At 35.8% G+C, this 21,561-nt stretch overlaps 1 protein-coding gene across 14 annotated transcripts in view; it reads left to right on the forward strand.

Annotated features, from left to right (window-relative positions):
• Positions 1 to 21,561, forward strand: part of IMMP1L (inner mitochondrial membrane peptidase subunit 1) — a 478,402-nt gene that overhangs the window by 407,060 nt on the left and 49,781 nt on the right. For 9 of the 14 annotated variants that reach the window (XR_011467019.1, XR_011467020.1, XM_070383616.1 and 6 more), the window contains one exon: positions 8,433 to 8,545. The exons of 3 other annotated variants lie outside the window; for them this stretch is intronic. Coding sequence is in view for 2 of the 11 variants with exons in the window: in XM_070383624.1 (XP_070239725.1) it covers positions 8,543 to 8,545 (3 nt within the window). In the remaining 9 variants the exon portion in view is untranslated. Of the gene's footprint in view, positions 1 to 8,432; positions 8,546 to 10,751; positions 11,059 to 21,561 lie in introns of all 14 variants that reach the window. 2 more of the 14 variants (XM_070383615.1, XM_070383619.1) reach the window with 1 other exon arrangement.

Here is a 21,561-nt window from a genome sequence, read left to right on the forward strand (position 1 = left end):
GAAATTAAAAGACGCTTGCTCCTTGGAAGAAAAGTTATGACCAACCTAGACAGCATATTAAAAAGCAGAAACATTACTTTGCCAACAAAGGTCCATCTAGTCAAAGCTATGGTTTTTCCAGTCATGTGTGGATGTGAGAGTTGGACTGTGAAGAAAGCTGAGTGCCTAAGAATTGATGCTTTTAAACTGTGTTGTTGGAGAAGGCTCTTGAGAGTCCCTTGGACAGCAAGGAGATCCAACCAGTCCATCCTAAAAGAAATCAGTCCTGAATATTCACTTGAAGGACTGATGCTGAAGCTGAAGCTCCAATACTTGGGCCACCTGATGTGAAGAATCGACTCATTGGAAAAGACCCTGATGCTGGGAAAGATTGAAGGCAGGAGAAAAAGGGAACGACAAAGGATGAGATGGTTGGATGGCATCACCCACTCGATGAACATTAGTTTGAGCAAGCTTCAGGAGTTGGTGATGGACAAGGAGTCCTGGCATGCTGCAGTCCATGGGGTCGCAAAGAGTCGGACATGACTGAGTGACTGAACTGACTAATGAGCAATGGGGTGCATATATCTTTTCAAATTGTGTGTTTTTGGTTTCTTTGAATATATATCCAGGAGTGGAATTGCTGGATCTTATAGTTCTATTTTAAGTTTTTTGAGGAATCTCCATACTGTTTTCCATAATGACTGTAGCAGTTTACATTCTCCCCACCAGCATATGAGAGTTCCCGTTTCTCAAACTCCTACATTTGTTATTTGTGGTTTTTTTGGTGATAGCCTTTCTGACAGTTGTGAGGTGATATCTCGTGGTTTTGATGGACATTTTTCTTATAATTACTCATATTGAGCATCTTTTCTTGTGCCTGTTGGTCATCTGTATGTCTTCTTTCAAAAAATATCTATCAGATCGTCTTTGCATTTAAAAAATTGGGTTGTTTGGGTTTTTTTTGTTTTTATTTTGAATTGTTTAAGCTGTTTATATAGTTTGGATATTAACCCCTTATCAGTCATATCATTTGCAAATATTTTCTCCAATCTAGTAGATTTTCTTTTTGTTTTGTCAATGATTTCCTTTGCTCTGTAAAAGCTTTTAAGTTTAATTAGATCCAATTTGTTTATTTTTGCTGTTGTTCCATTTGCTTTAGGAGACAGATCTAAAAAATATCGCTGCAATTTATGTCAAACTGTGTATTGCTGTTTTCTTCTAGGAGTTTTGTGGTTTCTGGTCTTAGATTTAGGTCTTTTATTTATTTTGATTTTATTTCTGTATATGGTATGGGAAAATGTTCAGATTTCATTCTTTTACGTGTAGCTGTTCCTGTTTTCTCAACATCACTCTATAAGAGACTGTTTTTTTCTCCATTGTATGTTCTTAGCTCCTTTGTTATTTTATTTGTTGTTTTATTAGTTAACCATAGATATGTAGGTTTATTTCTGGGATGTCTGTTATGTTCCATTGATATATAGTTTTGTTTTGGTGCCAGTACCAAACTGTTTTGATTACTGTAGCTGTGTAATATAGCCTGAAGTCAGTGAGTGTGATACCTTCATCTGTTCTTTTTTTGTTGAGGTTGCTGCGGCTGTATAGGGTCTTTTGTGGTTCCATATAAATTATGGAGTTCTCCGTCCCAGTTTTGTGAAAAATATCATGAGTGTTTTGATAGGGATTGCACTAAATCTGTAGGTTCCTTTGGGTATGGGTAGGACTTACTTATTGATATGTTTTGATCGAGGTGGATAAGCAGAGAACAAACAGATAGGACAGGCCTTTTTCTAATAGCCTGGTAAGGAGGCTCCTATCCTAGATTTTCAACCACCATACTTTCATTCACCTAACTTCCTCTCAGGAAGGTTAAACCATTTTTATCCTCCTCAAATATTGGTTCAGCCCTTGCTACAGGAAGAAAAGTTCCGTCTTTCCTAAACATCCTGTGCATGTAGTTGGCCACGTGTCAGCATGCTTTTTAGGAAACCAAATAGTAAGTATTTTAGGTTTTGCAGGCCACATGTCCTCTTTCATCCCTTTTTAACACTACCATTAAATGCAATTTTATATTAAAAAATGAGTACAGGTGTGTCTTAATGCTTTGCTTATGAAAATTAAAATTTGAATTTCATATAGTTTTAACGTGTCACAAAATATCCTTGTTTTCTTTGAGCCATTTGAAAGTATAAAAACCAGTCTTAGTTTGCAGGGTGTACAACAGCAGAGGGTAGCCTGGAAAATCTGCCCTGTGAACCATAGTTTACTAAACACTATGCCAGACTGCTTCTTTTTGTCATGTTCTACCTGTCACTCTTTTAGAAAGTTTTCAGAATCTCTAATATGTTGATGCTTTTCACTCCCTCTTAGTGGTCTAAGGCTCAGCCTTTTATTCTCCTCAGACCTTCAATGAAGTGGATGAGGTCTGCCCACATGAGGAAGGACAGTCTACTTAGTCTACGGATTCACATGTTAATGTCATCCAAATACACCCTTACAGTAACACCCAGAATAATGTTTGATCAAATATCTTGACCACCTGATGCAAAGAACTGACTCACTGGGAAAGACCCTGATGCTGGGAAAGATTGAAGGCACAGGGAGAAGGTGATGACCGAGGATGAGATGGCTGGATGGTATCACTGATTTGATGGACATGAGTTTGAGCAAACTTCTGGAGTTGGTGATGGACAGGGAGGCCAGGCGTGTTGCAGTACATGGGGTCATAAAGAGTCAGACATGACTGAGTGACTGAATTGAACTGAACTGAACGGAAATACCTTGATGCTGCATGGCCCAGTCAAGTTGACATGTAAAATTAACTGTCATTGTTGTATAGCTAGTAAATGATAGAGCTTGGTTTCACAACAGTAATGAACTGTGTCATGACAAAATTCAGGCTTTTATTTACTGTTTGTAACTAGGCCCAAACTCAGCATTCATATCCTTCTAAATTAGTCCTTTATTTAGCCAATTTATGGTTGGATATTTGCCTAGGCAATGAGGCATATTTGTCTTGATAAAATGAGTAAATTCAGAGAAAGCAGTATGGTTAGAGACTGTGATATGAAATAACGGATAGTAAGTGGGACATATTTAACTCAGAGATGAATGATTTTGAGTTGAAGAAGACCTGTCTTAACCTTGTGAAAGAGAAATTAGATCCCTTTGTTTTTCCAGAGCGTAGAAATTTCATTTTCAACTGAGATTAAAGAGCTTTCTATCAGAGTTGTCCAGCACTGAATTAAGATTTTTAATCATTAAAAAGTATTTTCTTTTAAAAATCTTTTGGATTTTAAGGGTATGTTCTTACCTTTTGTATTTTTTCATTCCCCAAAATGGAGGGTTAAAAACAAGTTAAACTCTGTGTTGTATTACAGTTTTGTCATTTTCTAGAATGAAAGATTTGAAATTAATTTTGTAGTCTGCTTGATATTCTAAGATTATTTTTTAAAAATTTGAAGAGCAAGTCATGCTTCCTTTTTCTATTTTGTTTTATTTTGTTTAGTTGCTAAGTTGTGTCCAACTGTTTATGACCCCATGGACTGCAGCATGCCAGGCTCTTTTTCTATTAACATTTCCTAAATAAACTCAGACCACCTGACCTGCCTCTTGAGAAACCTATATGCAGGTCAGGAAGCAACATTTAGAACTGGACATGGAACAAAAGACTGGTTCCAAAAAGGAAAAGGAGTACATCAAGGCTGTATACTGTCACCCTGCTTATTTAACTTCTATGCAGAGTACATCATGAGAAATGCTGGGCTGGAAGAAGCACAAGCTGGAATCAAGATTGCCGGGAGAAAAATCAATAACCTCAGACATGCAGATGACACCACCCTTATGGCAGAAAGTGAAGAGGAACTAAAAAGCCTCTTGATGAAAGTGAAAGTGGAGAGTGAAAAAGTTGACTTAAAGCTCAACATTCAGAAAACGAAGATCATGGCACCTGGTCCCATCACTTCATGGGAAATAGATGGAGAAACAGTGGAAACAGTGGCAGACTTTATTTTTCTGGGCTCCAAAATCACTGCAGATTGTGACTGCAGCCGTGAAATTAAAAGATGCTTACTCCTCGGAAGGAAAGTTATGACCAACCTAGATAGCATATTGAAAAGCAGAGAGAGACATTACTTTGCCAACAAATGTCCATCTAGTCAAGGCTATGGTTTTTCCTGTGGTCATGTATGGATGTGAGAGTTGGACTGTGAAGAAAGCTGAGCGGTGAAGAATTGATGCTTTTGAACTGTGGTGTTGGAGAAGACTCTTGAGAGTCCCTTGGACAGCAAGGAGATCCAACCAGTCCATCCTAAAGGAGATCAGTCCTGGGATTTCTTTGGAAGGAATGATGCTAAAGGTGAAACTCCAGTACTTTGGCCACCTCATGCCAAGAGTTGACTCATTGGAAAAGACTCTGATGCTGGGAGGGGTTGGGGGCAGGAGGAGAAGGGGACGACAGAGGATGAGATGGCTGGATGGCATCACTGACTCGATGGACATGAGTTTGAGTGAACTCCGGGAGCTGGTGATGGACAGGGAGGCCTGGTGTGCTGTGATTCACGGGGTCACAAAGAGTCGGACACGACTGAGCGACTGAACTGAACTGAACTGAAATAAACTCATATGAAAGGAATGAATTACTGTCATATATGATGATCATTTTCTCTCACTGAACTTTCGAATTGTTCAATTTAGAGCTTAGCAGTTCAGTTAAATATAAGTTTAAGTTAAATAAGCATATAAGTTAAATAAGCAGAGTGACAGTATACAGCCTTGACGTACTCTTTTTCCTATTTGGAACCAGTCTGTTGGTCCATGTCCAGTTCTAACTGTTGCTTCCTGACTTGCATATAGGTTTCTCAAGAGGCAGGTCAGGTGGTCTGGTATTCCCATCTCTTTCAGAATTTTCCATAGTTTATTGTGATCCACACAGTCAAAGGCTTTGGCATAGTCAGTAAAGCAGAAATAGATGTTTTTCTGGAATTCTCTTGCTTTTTTCCATGATCCAGCAGGTGTTGGCAATTTGATCTCTGGTTCCTCTGCCTTTTCTAAAACCAGCTTGAACATCTGGAAGTTCACGGTTGATGTATTGCTGAAGCCTGGCTTGGAGAATTTTGAGCATTACTTTACTAGCGTGTGAGATGAGTGCAATTTTGTGGTAGTTTGAGCATTCTTTGGCATTGCCTTTCTTTGGGAGTGGAATGAAAACTGACCTTTTCCAGTCCTGTGGCCACTGCTGAGTTTTCCAAATTTGCTTATCAGTAGCCTGGTCTTAATTCTCCTAATTGAAATCAGTATGTTAACCTTCTTAGCTGACTCAAGATCTTGGTCCCTTTTTTCATAGGTAAAAAGCTTTTTGTGATAAAAGTATGCATGTGTGCTTAGTCGCTCAGTCGTGTCCAACATTTTGCGACCCCATGGACAGTAGCCTGCCAGGCTCCTCTGTCCCTGGGGGTTCTCCAGGCAGCAGTAACTGAAGTAGGTTGCCATGCCATCCTCCAGGGGATCTTCCCAACCCAGGGATCGAACCTGGGTCTCCTGTTGAAGTCCTTTAATGGACCAGAACCTGGTGGTCCAGAGTTAACGATTAGAAAGTAAAAGAGAGAGTGAAATAGGCTGATATTCCTTGGTTTATGCAGAAAACAAATAAAGCCCTTTGACACAGGGCTTGCACTGCTACATGTAGGCACCAGGCACCCTCTTGAGGGGGGGTGAAGGCACAGTTTGCCTTCTCGAGAGGGTCTTAGAAGCCTGGGCAAGAAAGTGAGCTCAGTGGGCCTGTGCGCTCCAAAGAATTAGCCTGAGAGAGAGAAGGAAAGAAAGACACGGGGACCCGAGCTCTGATGGAGCGAAGGTGTTTTATTCAACATAGTGTGGTTGTATATACTGTCTTACAAGGTAGCTATTTTCAGCAGAGATAAAAATCAAAAGTCCAGACTTACAAATTATCATAAGGCAATCCATATCAAAGAGAGAGGGTTGTAAATAATCACTTTTACCATATGGTTCATAAAAAGGAAGAGGGTCGTAAATAGTTACTTATCACCATATGGAAAAACTAATGAAGGAAATGCATGCATTCTTCAGCCCCAGGAGTAGTTTGCTACTCCACTTAATTCCTGAATATTCAGGAATTAATAAGGGACAGGATTCATGACAGATCGAAAACAGCACACAGGAACACAGGAATCCTCCTGTTAAATGCTTCCTGACATTCTCCCACATTGCAGGTGGATTCTTTACCATCTGAGCCACCAAGGAAGCCCCAAAAATACATAATACAAAATTTATTATTATAATCATTTTAAAGTGTGCAGTTCAGTGGCATTAGCTATATTTATGATGTGTAAACACTGTCACTGTCTTTTCCCAGAACTTTTTCATTATCCCAAATGGAAACACTTTACTCATTGAGCAGTAACTTCCCACGCCATCACTGCAGTCTCTGGTAGCTTTATATTTCCTGTCTCTGTGAGTTTGCCTGTTTACATACCTCACATAAGGAATCATGTAATATTTGTTCTTTGTTAACATTTGCATGTTTTTCACTTAGCAGTGTTTCCATCATATAGCATGTATCAGACTTCACTCCTTTTTATGGCTGTGTAATATTTCATTGTGTGTATATAGCACGTTTTGTTTATCCATACAGCTGTTGGCAGACACTTGTCCTGGTTCCATCTTTTTGCCTATTATGGATAATGTATGAATGTTGGAGTTTGAGTATCTGTTAGAGTTTGTTTAGGTATATACCTAGGAGCAGAATTGCTGAATTATATGTTTAACTTTGTGAAGAACTGCCAGTGTGTTTTCCACAGTGACTTAACCATTTGCCTTCCTTCTAGCAATACACAGAGGTTCCAATTTCTCTTATGTCCTAGCAACTTTGGCTCTTTATTGGGTGATAGCCATTCTAATGAATTTGAAGTTGTATCTCATTTGTGGTTTTGATTTGCATTTTCCTAATAATTTGTGATGTTAACCTTTTTTGCAGTCTAGACACACTAAAAATTTTCTAAATTATCAAGTAATGATTTCTTTTTGCTTAACTTCCTCAATTTATCTCCTTTTCTTCTTTATCCTTCCTCAGTTTATTACCCTCTCTTTCACATTTTACCATAAGCAGCAAGGAGAAAGCTGTACATGCCTTCAATATTTTGCTTGGAAATTTCAACCAAATATCCAGGTTTATCTCCTTTTCACACAATATTAGAATACATTTCAGTTTTGCTACATTATAACAAAGACCGCCTTTCCTGTCCTGTTCAATAATGTCTCATTCCATTTTTGAGACTTCACCAGAAACCCCTTCAGTGTTCCTATTTCTGGATCATTCTGTTCCTGACACATATATTCTCTAAGATGATGGAGAATCTACCTATTTGCTTCTTTCTGCACATTCACCAGAATCTCCTTAATATCTTTGTTTCTACCAGCAATCAAATCATTTTCTCTCATGTCATTTTCTCTGAAGAAAATAGTAGGATTATTTATTACATTTCAACTAAATGTTATTTGTATTACATAAACTACTTTATTATATATATATATTTCAAGGTAAATATTCATATGTTATCTTTTTCTAATGGCAAAAATTTGGTTTTTAGTGTAAACAATGAAATTTTGCATGTAAACACACATAAGGCAAACTATTTAATGTTTCAGGTAAAAGTGGTGATACATTAGGATTCCCTGGTGCTTCAGTGTTTAAGACTCCACACTCTCAATGCAGGGGGCACAGGTTTAGTCTCTGGTGTGGGAACTAAGATCCTGCATGCTGCATGGTGTGGCCTAAAAAAAAAGAAAAAGAAAGTGGTGATACATTATTTCCTCAGTCATAAGAACTGACATGGAGTTGTTATCATTGAATATGAGGCAGGTTTTGACATCTAGAATATCAAACATAATATGTTTTGCCTTTGACATATTGTGACTGGTCATAGAATTTTTTTACAGTATCATGTGCATTCCTCATATTCAGTAAATATCTGGCTAATCAATCTTAACATACCAGCATTACAGGCTACTTCTCTCTTGCCTTTTCATTCTTAAAATTAACCCTAGATACTCATTCATGCTGACATGCAGAAATGAATGTCATATCCTCTCTATAACCTGCAAATTGTTTAGAAGGGCTTGATATATCAGCACTGTGTATGGTTGGTTTAACAACTGTAAGTCCTTGACCACACTTTTCTCTGGTGATTGACATATTATGTCATCCACTGACCTTCTTCGTCTACTTAAATTCTCTGGTAAATAAAATAATATTCTGCTTTTTAAAATCACTTGACCCAAAGTGTCATTGAATATCTGACTTCCAAATCCGATTGATCCACTAAGGAAGATGGCACTTTAGTAACTGAGAGACATTTAGTCATATTATGTACTAATTCAACTAAATATGGCTGAAAGAAATCTTTGCCTAATATAATTTTGATTTCCTGTTTTAGGAATCCTGGTACTGTGGATCACCTATATTTGCTTTGAGACATGCTTTAGATGTTTTTTTCTGGAAGCCCTGTAAATACTGTAAAAATTCAGTGTATTGTTGTAAAGACCTATGGTAAGTGGGTTTTTTTCCCCCTTCATTTTCGTCTGTCCGTTTCATGTTGGCATTAAGTCTTATGGATGTTGTAATACTGCTCCCTGCTGGACATAGTGTAACTTTTTAAAGTTGGCACTTAATAGATGGGCAAATAACTGATTAGCTGGACTCAGTCTGGTGGGAAATCCTTGAGTGCATTTACACACAAAAAAACACAACAGTATATGACCAAAGCAACTCTGTTTTTATTTTGGGTGATACTGTTGTATTGATATCTGGAGCGTAATGAAAGTGCTTACAGTCTTGTTTCTAAATTTTATTATGTGTGCTTCCTGGATAGTGGCATCTAAAAGCTGTAACAAACATATGTTAAAGGATGCTTGTAGTTGATGGAACTTTTAGGATTTCCTGATTTTTTTATTTGTGGCATGTTTTTGCAATTTATCAGTTTATTATTAGTATTATCTCTTTTGTAATCATGTAATCATATAATCATTTAAATGCCCTGTATATTTGTTTTTCCAAATGTAGTATTTAAAACAGCTTCAGTATAATTTAAATTAGACACTGTTGGAACTATTTTGAGTGAGTTACCCTTAATCCACCTGTAATGCAGGAGACCCTGGTTTGATTCCTGGGTTGGGAAGATCTGCTGGAGAAGGGATAGGCTACCCACTCCAGTATTCTTGGGCTTCCTTGGTGGTTCAGCTGGTAAAGAATCTCCCTGCAATGTGGGAGACCTGGGTTTAATCCCTGGCTCGGGAAGACCCTCTGTAGAAGGGAGTGGCTCCCCATTCCAGTATTCTGGCTGAGAGAATTCCATGGACTATATGGGGTTGCAAAGAGTCGGACACGACTGAACAACTTTCACTTTCACCCTTAATTAAATTTTATGCAGTAAACTTCAAGTGTACCTTGTTTTGTATATCCATCCTGTAATCTATTATATTTTCTAGTACACACAGTGACCCATTCTCACACAGAGTGACATTGGATTGGGCCTGAAGTGTCATATCTGTGTCCGTCCTATAACGAACCCTCACAGTGAATGCAAACATAGATATTCTTAAAATTGTTTTTAAACTTGTAAAAGTTGAAAATATTTGTCTTCCTACTTTTGAGCTAAATTATTATATACTTTTTGGAGTATGGTTTGCATAAAATATAATGTAGATTTTATGCAACGTAGATTGGATAAATGTAAATTTATCCAATGGATAAACTGGAGTAACATAGATTTTTTTTTAAGTAAGCATACATTTTCTTGAAAAGAAGGAAATGTGACAGATACAACATAGAGCTAAGCAAAGATTTAGCAGGATAACCAATCTTATGCTCTTTAATGGTCTGGTTTCTCTTTTTTTGTGGCCATTTGGAAAGCTTGTGAAATCTATTCTTAATTAGGATTCTGGAGAATTAGGCATAATAACTTATTTATTCTTAAAATATTGCAATAAAAATTTGAAATGTAGACCAAGAAAATACAAGATTGTTAGTAAAAAAGAGGCGCCCTTTCTTCCCATTAAAACTATATTATATCAGAAAGTATATCATTTTAAACCTTTTTATTATAAAATATAACACTATATAGAAACAAAAATGTATAGTAAAATGAATAAATATAAAGCAGATATTCAGTAACCATAGATCACTACTGACATCCCAGAAGCCCTTAGTATAATCTTCCTTTTCTTTAAGGTAAACAGTTTCCTAATAATTAGATAATTCTCTATATAATTTTATCACTTTTATGTGTATTCCTCAGCAGTATGTTCACTTTTTGCCTCATTTTGATCTTTTTGGGATCATATGTATTCTTTTTTTTGGATAAACATTTTTGTATTTTTGTTGGAAATGTTTTTGTTATTTTTAAGGTGAAAGGTATGAAGAAACAGATTGTAAGGTAAAGTCAGAGAGGGCTGGCTTCACTGTACTGAAGAGCTTAGGGAAAGAAGGAGTTGTAGGGAATTTAGAAATAGCAGCAGTCAGAATAGGATCAGGATGTCTAGGGACAAGCTTGTCATCTTTCAGGAGAAATGAAAGGCCAATAAGTTGGCTAAGAAAGGACAGCATTCTTGAGGAATGTATTTGAATGAGGCATGGAAAGCATTATGCTAATGGAGCCTATCATAATGCTGCCAACAATAGTAAGGAGAATCAGGTGAGTTATCTAGTCTGCACTGCCTGCAGGTCTCCAAACCTGATGTTGTCGCAATCCTCACAGGGTGTCTCTTGGAACGGGTCTGGGGCAGAAGTTCAGAACCCCTTCTCAGTAGGGATGGAGGCGACCCTGCTGCTGTCACTGTCACTGCTCAGCCCCCTCCACTGCATGGCAAAGGGTGGAGGAAACTCCCAGCAACATGTGGCCCAGGCCTTGCAGCAGCATCATGGAGGTTCAACTGGATGAGCTCCCTGAGCACTTTCTTTGGACCAAGTACTTGAAAGTCACAACTCATGGAGTAGATCCTGTAAAATGTGGCACAGATGTTCAGGCCAAAGAGGTCTCAAGAGTTTGCTTGTATATATACCAGGTAATGAGGGCAATGTCCTTGCTGTGCTTGGGCTTCTCCCCGGCCTAGGCCATATGACAGCACCTACTCCTGTTGGAACTCTAAATTTGCTTGAATTCCAGGATCATTAAGCATGTACCCTCTTCCAACAATTGGAAGAAGTCCTCACAGTCCACAGAGGTCCTACCCTCCTCCTCTGTCACCAGTGTTAACCAGAGGGTCTCCAGTACTGTGTCTAGGAGTGCTGGCAGGGGTGCCAGCTGTGATCACAGACACAGAAAGATGTGGTGGAGCAGTGAGCACCTCCAGACCCTACAACCAGTCTCAGAGTTCAGATTGGATCTTGATTTGCACTTGGAGACCGTGATCACCTTTGTACTTCTCTTTGGGTTGGTGCTAGGCTTCTGTAGTGTAACACTGCTGCAGCTGTGGGGTGCCTTTGTTGGGTAGTAGGGGACACAGGTGGACCTACTGGTGAGTGCCGTTGTCTGGGATCATATGCGTTCTTTCTTCCATTACTGAGCATTGTGTTTTGAAGATCATGTACATAGTTGCATGTAGTTTTACTCTGTTCATTTTCGTTATCATGTGTTATTCCTTTGGAATGAATATGGCAGAATTTATTCATTCTGTTGTTGGTGGATGTTTGGGTTCTTTCTAGTGTTTGACTGTTACAATTAACACTGCCATGAACATTCTTTTATATATCATATGTTGATTTTTATGTGTCATGTGGAAAAAGTCATACATTTTCAGGTTAAAGATAGATGATCATAGTGGTATTGTAAATAAATGTAAATGAGTACATGAGAAAGTTGTTATATCCTGAGAGTGACACATATTAAGTATTGAAAAAGATTCTGAATCGATCATTATTTCTTTACTGTAGGCCTTAAATATATGGTAGAATGCCATGTAACTTGTGACAGTTTAAAAATAGTATATATACAGATACAGATATAGGACCTAATGTAGTAACTCTTTGTTTACTTTATTAACACGATTCCACTTACTATCATATCATGTTTTATATACTTTCACTTTACTGATGAAGAAACTGTGGAGAACTAAAGAGGTTGAGTGAATTATACAAGGTTATTTAGTAGGTTGGAGCTAGAAACCAGACCAGCCTGTCTACTTGGCAGTCACAACTTAAAGAAAACAAAGTGAAAAGCTAAATCAGGATACAATGAAGTGGAAAATTTGCATGACTAGCTTTTAGAAATTATCAGATATTCTTTTGACTCTTAACCAAGAACTGGCCTTGCACAGGGAATTGTATGTATAAAGGTGCCTGAAATGTTATTGTACCTTATCACAGTTCATCTTCTGAAAGGCAGCTATAGTATATTATCACTTTGAGTGAGAATTTTACTTACATAATTCCTCATTCACTGGGCTCTTATTAACAAGTGGTATACTATCACTCATCTGTTAATTTGTGAATAATTGAATCCGACCCTTTTATGTGCCAAAATTTATTTCATAGGAATATTTTTTCTAAAATGTTTTTGAAAAATAAAATGTACCCTTTGTTTTCTTAAACAAGACAAATTGAGTATAATGTAACTTGTTTCGATTTTGTTTTGATGGCTCAGAGTTGTGAACAACAGTCATTTCATAGAATTTATGTGATTTCTGCACAGATCATTATGCTGTATAGGCCTATTCTCCTAAATTATCCTAGAGTGATAAACTTTTATGTCCTGGGTGCTACTTATGATGTCATTTTTTTGTTTGTTTTGTTTTACCTTTGTTAGATAATTCTTGTTTTTTTGCTCTCAATGCATTATACTGATTCTAATATAAAAATCAGCATTTACATATACATTGCTTAGGTGAGATCTTAAGTATAGTTCTGCCCCATGTGCTGATTAAGGGCATAGAATGTGTGCTTTTTAAAATTTACTTTGGGATCAGCAACTAGTCTTGTCACTTTGTTCCAGGGGACTGAGATTATCTTACAACTGATTTATGGATGATTGAAATACAACATAGATTTCCATGTATCAATACTGTTATATTCTTATTCGTGGAATAAGAATTATCGCGTACATATTTTCTTACAAAGCAGTAATATTGAAACTGGATTTACTTATGTGTGTGTGTGTGTGTGTGTGTGTGTGTGTGCGTGTGCGCGTACTCAGTTGTGTCTGATTCTTTGCAATGCTGTGGACTATAGCCCATGAGGCTCCTCTATCCATGGAATTTGTCAGGCAAGAATACCGGAGCAGATTGCCATTTCCTGCTCCAGGGGATCTTCCCCATCCAGGAACTGAACCCTCCTCTCTTAAGAATTCCTTAAATAGGAAGTCCAGTGAACTCAAGTGGCTGTTTTTAATTATGAAATATTTGATAGGATAGGGTTTGAAATAAAAACAGTATGTTATGTAACACTGTCTGTTGAAAATGGCAGTCATAAAAATTAAACCACCTTTGAAATGATAGTTTTGTAAATGAAAATATAGAAGTAACATAGATTTGGTTTCCTAAAAACTTTGAAGTGCTTCAGGAAAACATTCTTTTAAAAGGGAAATGCATGTTTGACTGCTTCCCCAATTATAGATTATTGAATGTGAATTTAAAGGAAAAATTTGGAGTGGATGTGTATATTTATTTTTAAATGAAGGGAATTTGAGGAAGAAAGCATGTTAGGTGTTAATATTATGATTTCCTACATCAATGAGATTTTTTTTCAATTCGAAAATTAAGTCAGCAAATTTTACATGTGCATAAGAAAAGAAGCAAAGAGCTTCATACAGTTTTTTCCAATGAGAACATCTTTGAGGACTAGCTTCTTCTGGGATACATCTGAAATGTATATGTGATGGAAGCAAAATGACATAGCCCCCATAAAAGAAAAATTAGCAATTTGTAGAAAAAGACCTGTGCATTTACACATTTGTTTCAGAACCAATTCTGGGAATTTGTTACAGATATACTTACGTATTAATACTTATAAAATGACATATGCATAAACGTTTTCATTAGAGCTTCCTTTGAAGTAGCAACAGATGGAAGCATGCCTAATGCCTGTCAGGAGGGTACAGTCCATGGGGTCACAGTGGTTAAATGAACTCTGCCATAGCTGTACAATGAAATACTCTACAGCTTTAAAAATAGAAAGTATGTTCTCTGTATGAAGATTCAGAACACTGTTACTTGAAAAAAGCAGTGCTCAAACAGTACTCAGTCGCTTAGTCATGTCAACTCTTTGTGACCCCGTGGACAGGTCATGTAGCTTGCCGGGCTCCTTTGTCCATGGTATTTCCCAGGCAAGAATACTGGAGTGGGTTGCCATTTCCTCCTCCAGAGGATCTTCCTGACCCAGGGATTGAACCCATGTCTCTTGCGTTGGCAGGCAGATTCTTTACCCCAGCACTACCTGGGAAGCAGTGTTCAGAGTGTGTAGTAAACTATTTTTTGTATAAAAGAAGTAAGGAATGAAATCAATATTCATAATTGCTTATATTTGCGTAAAGAAAATCTGGACATCTATACAAATTCTAAATCTTATATGTTGATGAATAAGGAAAACAAACTAGTTGGGACTTTTACTATATATCTTTTAGATTGTTTTTGGATATGTGAATATGTTATTAGTTAAAAATAATTTTGTTTTGTTAATCAAATGAGAGAGAAAGGGATAAACCTGTTGTATTTTCCATAAAATTAGCCAGTTTTATTCATTTTTCCCCAGAGTCTGGGATATAGTTGGTTGTTGTTTTGTTGCTAAATTGTGTCTGACTCTTTTGCAACCCCATGGACTGTAGCCCACCAGGCTCTGCTATCTATGGGATTTTCCAGGCAAGAATTGGGGAGTGCATTGCCATTTCCTTCTTCAGGGAATCTCCCTGACCCAGGGATCAAACCCGTATCTTCTGCATGCCTCTCTTGCATTGCGGGTGGATTCTTTACCCTTTGGCCCCAGGGAAGCCTGGGATATAGTTAGCACTGAATAAATATTTATTATACAAATGAAATATGAGCTATATAATCTTTAGGTTATCTCTTTTAGCTGACTTCTTAAAGTATCTTTTCAATAAGGGAAAAACAGTGCTCTAAGTCATGTGTTAATTCCAGTATAGAAGTGAGGGAAAGTATTTAAGTGGAAATAATAAGCCTGGTGTGCTGCAGTCCACGGGGTTGCAGAGTCAGACAATAACGAATAAACAACAACAGTAATAGCTTAATTTATTGTCAAATTATCATGAATTTTCACTTAACTTGTAGGATATTGATATTAAAGAATTTTAATTTCACTGAAAAGTAAAATGAATGTTTTCAAAAGATTCCCATTAAATTAGCTAATAAGGTTTCATAATAAAAGCTTATGAAATTTGAGAGCACAGGGGAAAATGGCCTACATATTCTTTATACTTGCCTTATCTTCTGTCATACTTTAGTTTCTCACATGAGGGCAATTTTCAGTCCTGAGACAATTTTAGAAGCACTGTTATAATAGCAGCAGCACCTGTAGCTACTCCTGACACAGAGGCCCGTTATCTCTGAAAATATGGTATTTTAGTTTGGGAATTGAGGGAAGATAATAGGGTAAGTGGCTGTTGCTTCTCCGTTTATGAGTTCAGGAACTTATCTTATGGTTTGCAGATTTGATCTTTCAGATAAGTAGTATATGAACCTTTCGTTTCATCTTTAGATTATATACATGTCGTTGTTTGGTCGCTAAGTTACGTCTGACTCTTGTGACCCCATGGACTATAGCCCGTCAGGCTCCTCTGTCTGTGGGATTTTCCAGACAAGAATACTGGAGTGAGTTGCCGTTTCCTTCTCCAGTGGATCTTCCCAACTTAGAGATAGAACCCATGTCGCCTACATTAGTAGCAATGAAGAATCTCACTGAGCCATCTGGGAAGGCCCTCTATATCCATTGCTTCTTCCTAAATTTCTTATGATAATGATTTTGACTCCCTTTGTGTATCTGTATTTATGTGCAAAATGGCCTTTTTAAAGAAAAGGAGTATATATGGAAAAGTGCACATATTATAAGTGGATGGCTCAATGAATTTTTCAGAAGCCAAAACAATCATGTAACCACCGAGATACCAAAATGAACATTATTAGCACTCTAGAAGACACCTTTATGCTCTCTTCTATCCTCTGTTTCCCTCCCTGCACAAGGATAACCACTACCTGACTTTTCACATCATAGATTATAAGTTTTGCTTTTGTATTTTATATATAGAATTATACAGTATAGTTTTTTATGTTTAGTTCCTTTGCTAAAGCTTGTATCTTGGGATTCATCTACATTGTTGCGTGTAGTTATAGTCTGTTCAGTTTCATTACTGCATTCCTTTGTGACTATATCACAACTATTTTTGAATCTATTCTGTTAATGGACATTTGGGTGATTTCTATATAATGTTAAATATATTCTTTCTAATACATATCTCTTGATCGATATATTTGCATGTTTCTTTTGAGCAGACGTCTAGCAGCAAAATTACTGGATCATAACTATGTTTATTTCCAACTTGAATCAAAATCGCCAGTTTTCTGAAATGGTTGTGCTAGTTTACATTCATGTGACAGTTTAAGTTGCTCTGTGTCTTTGCTCACACCTCATTTTTCCCATCTTCTTCATCCTTCAATTCTAATGGATATAAAGTACTAAGGCTTACGTCGTTTAATTTCTAGTTTCCTGATGATTAATGAAGCTGAACACATTTTCATATGTATATTGACTGTTGGATTATTCTCTTTTGTAAAGTACCTGTTAACTTCTTTGCCCACTTTTTTGTTGAGCTATCTGTTTTTTTCTTTGATTTTTTGGGGAGTTGTTTATATATTCAGAATATGAGTCCTTCTTTGTACAGATATTGCAAATATTTCCCCAGCCCTGAGATTTGCCTTTTCAATCTATTAATAGTGCTTTTGATGAACAAGTTAATGACTTTAAAGTAATCTAGTTTGTCATTTATGTTTAGTGCTTTTTGTGTCTTAAGAAGTGATTGTCTACTCCAAGGATGTTCTGTGTTTTTCTCTAAAAAAAAGGGTGTTGTAATTTTATCATTTGCATCAGTAATTTCAGACTATATTTTCATGTTAGGCAGTTTTGCTTGTCTTTTTAAACTTAGTCTGTGTCTCTAGACAGAAAAAGAAAGTGCACTTTTATAAATCAACATGATCATGTACCTTCTACAGAATACTCCCTTAAGAAAGTAGTATGTAATCTATATGTTTACCTTGCGTGCATGGTCAGTTGCTTCAGACTCTTTGCGACCCTATGGATTGTAGCTGGCCAGGTCCTCTGTCCATGGAATTTTCCATGCAAGAATACTGGAGTGGGCTGCCATATCTTCCTCAGGGGATCTTCCTGACCCAGGAATTGATCCCATATCTCCTGCATTTGAACTGCTTCTTTACCACTGAGCCACCTAGGAAGCCCCCCACCTGTACCTATAATGTACTTCATTGTCTTTAAGTAAAGTTCACTAGAAAATTCAGTGAAGAATTTCTGAGCTTGGCAAATTTTATGATTTTTAATATTTTTAACAATTCTATCTTTCTTAAAAATGTTTATCCGTTAAATTTTGTGATGTGTTTACAGACATAATTCTAGGTACCTCATTGGGTATAGTCTTTACTCTCTTAAAGTTTAGGATACTTAATTGAGAAAAAATAGGTATTAACTTTTGTCACCAAAGCAATATAAATACTATTACATTTGAAAAATATTTTCATAGGCCTCTTTTTCATCATTTTGATCTTAAGTAGGTTTTTTTTTTGTGAGCATTCATTTGTATACAAGTTATAACATTCACAAGGCCTTCAGTGATATGTTTATTATTCAAAAATATTTTAGATATTTGTTCTATGTGCTATTATTTACATTGCAGCAGAGTATTTCTATATACCCTGGTATTTTAGTTTTTTTATTGTCAATAATGTTTATTATTAGCTTAATGATTATTGTATTATTTAATTTTACATTTATATTTCATAAGATATAATTGCCTGCTTGAAAATGTATTTTGTCTCTGATCACAGTGCTGAAATTATTAATAAAGAAAGGTGATTATACTTGACTGTTAGCTAAGCACTTAGATATTTTTCACTTGTCATCTACATTTTTTAGTTTAAAGCAACACATTAAATATAATTTTATCCTGGCTTTTATTTTAATTCATGCATTTAAAAACTGAAATTCAGATAAAAGATATTTTCAAAATAAATTCAGCATATTATTTATGAGTGGAGCAACACATTAGCATTGGGTTCACAATAGATCATATCGCTTTTATTCCATCTTACAAGCTTAGCAGCACAAACAGAATAATCAACATATTATTTGGCTGTCATCTGCTGAACAGAAACCAGAGATCACAAGGAGGTTTTCCCTAGCTGTGGTGATGGCCTTTTTGTTCCAAGCCCCCATCTGGGAGGGCCATGGTGTGTTATCATATGGAACGCGGGCTTTTCTGTAATCTGCTTAGCTGCACTGCAGTTTGAATCTTCATTCCATGTTTGTGTAATTTATAATTTTAATGAGACCATGGCTCTTGTGGGCTTTGAAATATATTAAAAGCTCTTTTGTGCATATGCTTTTGTTCTTGCTTAATAGGCTCAGTGTATTTAAAACTGATGAATTTTTATTCATGAATTTGGATGTCTGGGGATTAACTTAGACTGAATATCATTGCACTCATATATTGATGACTAGAAAGTTTGTTATTGTTGTTATTTTGGGGTTTTTTTGTGTGTCTATGTCATTGTGATACTTGTATCCATAAAAGAATTTAAATAAAGGATAGGAAAAAGTGGTATGGTTAAGTCATGAGCAGTTTCTTTAGATTTTATCCATCTTATTAATTGATACTCACATTTCATCTTTAGTCTTAGTGCTTTTAGATATATGTTATGAAGGAATAATTATGAAAAAGCAACTTTTAAATTAATACCGTACATACTGTGTTTATATTGAAATAATATTCCAGTGTGTGACAGAGTTAGACTTTGTATTTTAATTGTATCATATCAGTTGTCTGTGGTCATACTAAATCAGCCATTAACTTTCTTGAATTAAATTAGGTATATGTTTTATATTTCAGCTATGTACAGTTTACCCTGTTTCTGTAAAACCTTTTTTGTTAATCCTTTTTTTTTTTCTTTACCTACATTGGTGAAATGATGAGAAGACTAATGAAAAAGTAGCTTTATAGTGGTTTGTAAAATTGATCTTTTAAGTTTTGCTGAAACTCTGAATACACTAAATGCTTCATATCTCTATTATAGTTATTACTCTTAAATATAGTTTTAAAATTTGAATATGAATAAATGTAGCATCTTAGGCAAAAATCATGGCCCTTTCTAGATCCAGACTCTTTTGAAGTTTCTGTCTATTGGACTCAATGAGGGGTAACACATGTACCTTACTAGTCTTTTAGGAAATTGCCCAAGATGTAGTTTTTCTAAAAAACCTGAGTTTATTGTACTAAAGCATTTTTGTAACTATAAAACATCATTCATTTTGGTATATGTTGGTTATCAATTTGGCTGGTCCCTTGTTTTCCCTTATTACCCTTAAGCTAGAAATATGAGAAAGAGGCTAAAATGACAGGATTTTGTTTTTCTGTACTAAGCTTTTCTATCAGATTTGATATTGGAATGTTTGTTTTTCCAAATAATCCTCTGTTTTAATGTTTTTATTAATAGTACAATTTCAGTTAGTTTAGGAATATAGTATTGGAAATGGTCTGCTAAAGCAGTGCTGTTTAATAGAAATATAATGCAAGTCATATATATATTATTTAACCCATTAAATTCAAAATCTTATCTTTTCAACATGTAAATTAATGCAAAATATTTTATTCTTTTTTTGTACTATCTTCACAGTCCAGTGTGTATTTTATACTTACATCTCAATTAGGACTAGTCATGTCTCAAGTACTTGATAGCCTTATGTAGCTAGTGGCTACCTTGTTGAATACTGTAGCTCTACAGTATTATTTATAAAAATCATAACAGAAATGTATAATGTGTATTTTTTACATTCTTCATTGTTTTTCTGTACTATCCTAATGAAGGTAATCAAAGAGTATTCATGCGCTGTAAAATTGAAATCACTTACAGTTTTTTTTGTTGCTCTGGTGCTGATGATATTGGTGCATGATTCATAGACAAAATCAGAATTATGCCACCTGAGTTTTTATCAGATATTATGTAGATATGCTTACAGGTATTGTGATGATAAGGAAATAATAATGGCCAACTTAGTGGATGTGATATGTTTCTCAACACTTGTGGGCAGATCAAATTTATCAAATAAGTCATATTTCAAGTATACTGAGGAGCTTAATTTTACAAGAATTCCAAAACAAATATTGATACTTTCTTTTTTTTTTTAATAAAGTTGAGAACTTCTCACATTCTTAGAATTTTTCTGGATAGTTATTTATGTGAACAAATATGAATCTCTCTTTTCATGTATGTTTGCTTAAAGTTAGTATAGCTTTAAATTTCTTGGAAGAAAAAAGCCGAGCATAAAAATACTGTTTTCTAAATAGCTCTAGGATTCCATGCATTTTATTAATAAAGGCTCTGTGTATATGCAAATATAAAGAGAGGTTATTTCACTGAGTACTTTAAAGGTATACAGTTAAGAATTCTAAAAGTCTCAATTACAGTTGATTTGTATTGGTTCAAATATTTTAAAGTGTAAAATAATCAAGATGATTTATATAAAATACTGCTGCTATTGTACCTACTTTATAACAAAGTAGAGACCTTATTATGTGGCGTGGACCTTCTTGTTCATGTATGGTTTAGGGAGAAAATCCTGTTTGTGAAACTTCTGAATAATTCACATTTTCTAAATTTTTAAAGAAATGAGCTAATTTTTGTGCAATCTAACCATCATGTAGATATTGGCTGGTGCCTGTTGTATTCTTTTACTCACTTAAATTTTTATTGACTTCTGTTTGTGACTTATGCATTTAAAGTGTTGGCATAAAATGTTAAACTATTCTTTAAACAATACCTCTAGTTTCTTGGAGATGATAAATCCATCCATTGATTTCCTAATTTTATTATGTACACAGTCAATTGTAATCCAAGATTACAGCAAACAAGATGTTAATTTCTAGCCATAATCTATGTACATTTCAATTACAGAGCATGATTGTTATAGAAGCACAGAATAAAAAGGAATAACATTTGTGCTATCCTCACAGGAGCTGTCAATAAAAGATGTAATAGGGGATTTAGGAATCTGGAAATGGCCAACTAATTTATGTGAATCTATTTTATTTCAGCTAGAAAGACCAAGATTTTTTTCGTCTGCACTGCATATTGCAGAGCACAGGCTGTCTATAGAAAACCAGGCGGCTGCATATGGATAGTCCCTTGATATCATTCACTTGCTGTGTAATCTTATTATGCAAAGTTCTAATCTTCACCTAGAATGAATGCCTCTGGGTCAGAATATAGTCATATCAGGGTTTTTGAGGTCATGTTTTGTGATCCTTAGCTTATTCTTCTAAGTAGGGCTGGGATTTGAAG

This window comes from Bos mutus, chromosome 15 (genome assembly GCF_027580195.1).
Source record: "Bos mutus isolate GX-2022 chromosome 15, NWIPB_WYAK_1.1, whole genome shotgun sequence".
Classification (NCBI taxonomy): Eukaryota; Metazoa; Chordata; class Mammalia; order Artiodactyla; family Bovidae; genus Bos; species Bos mutus.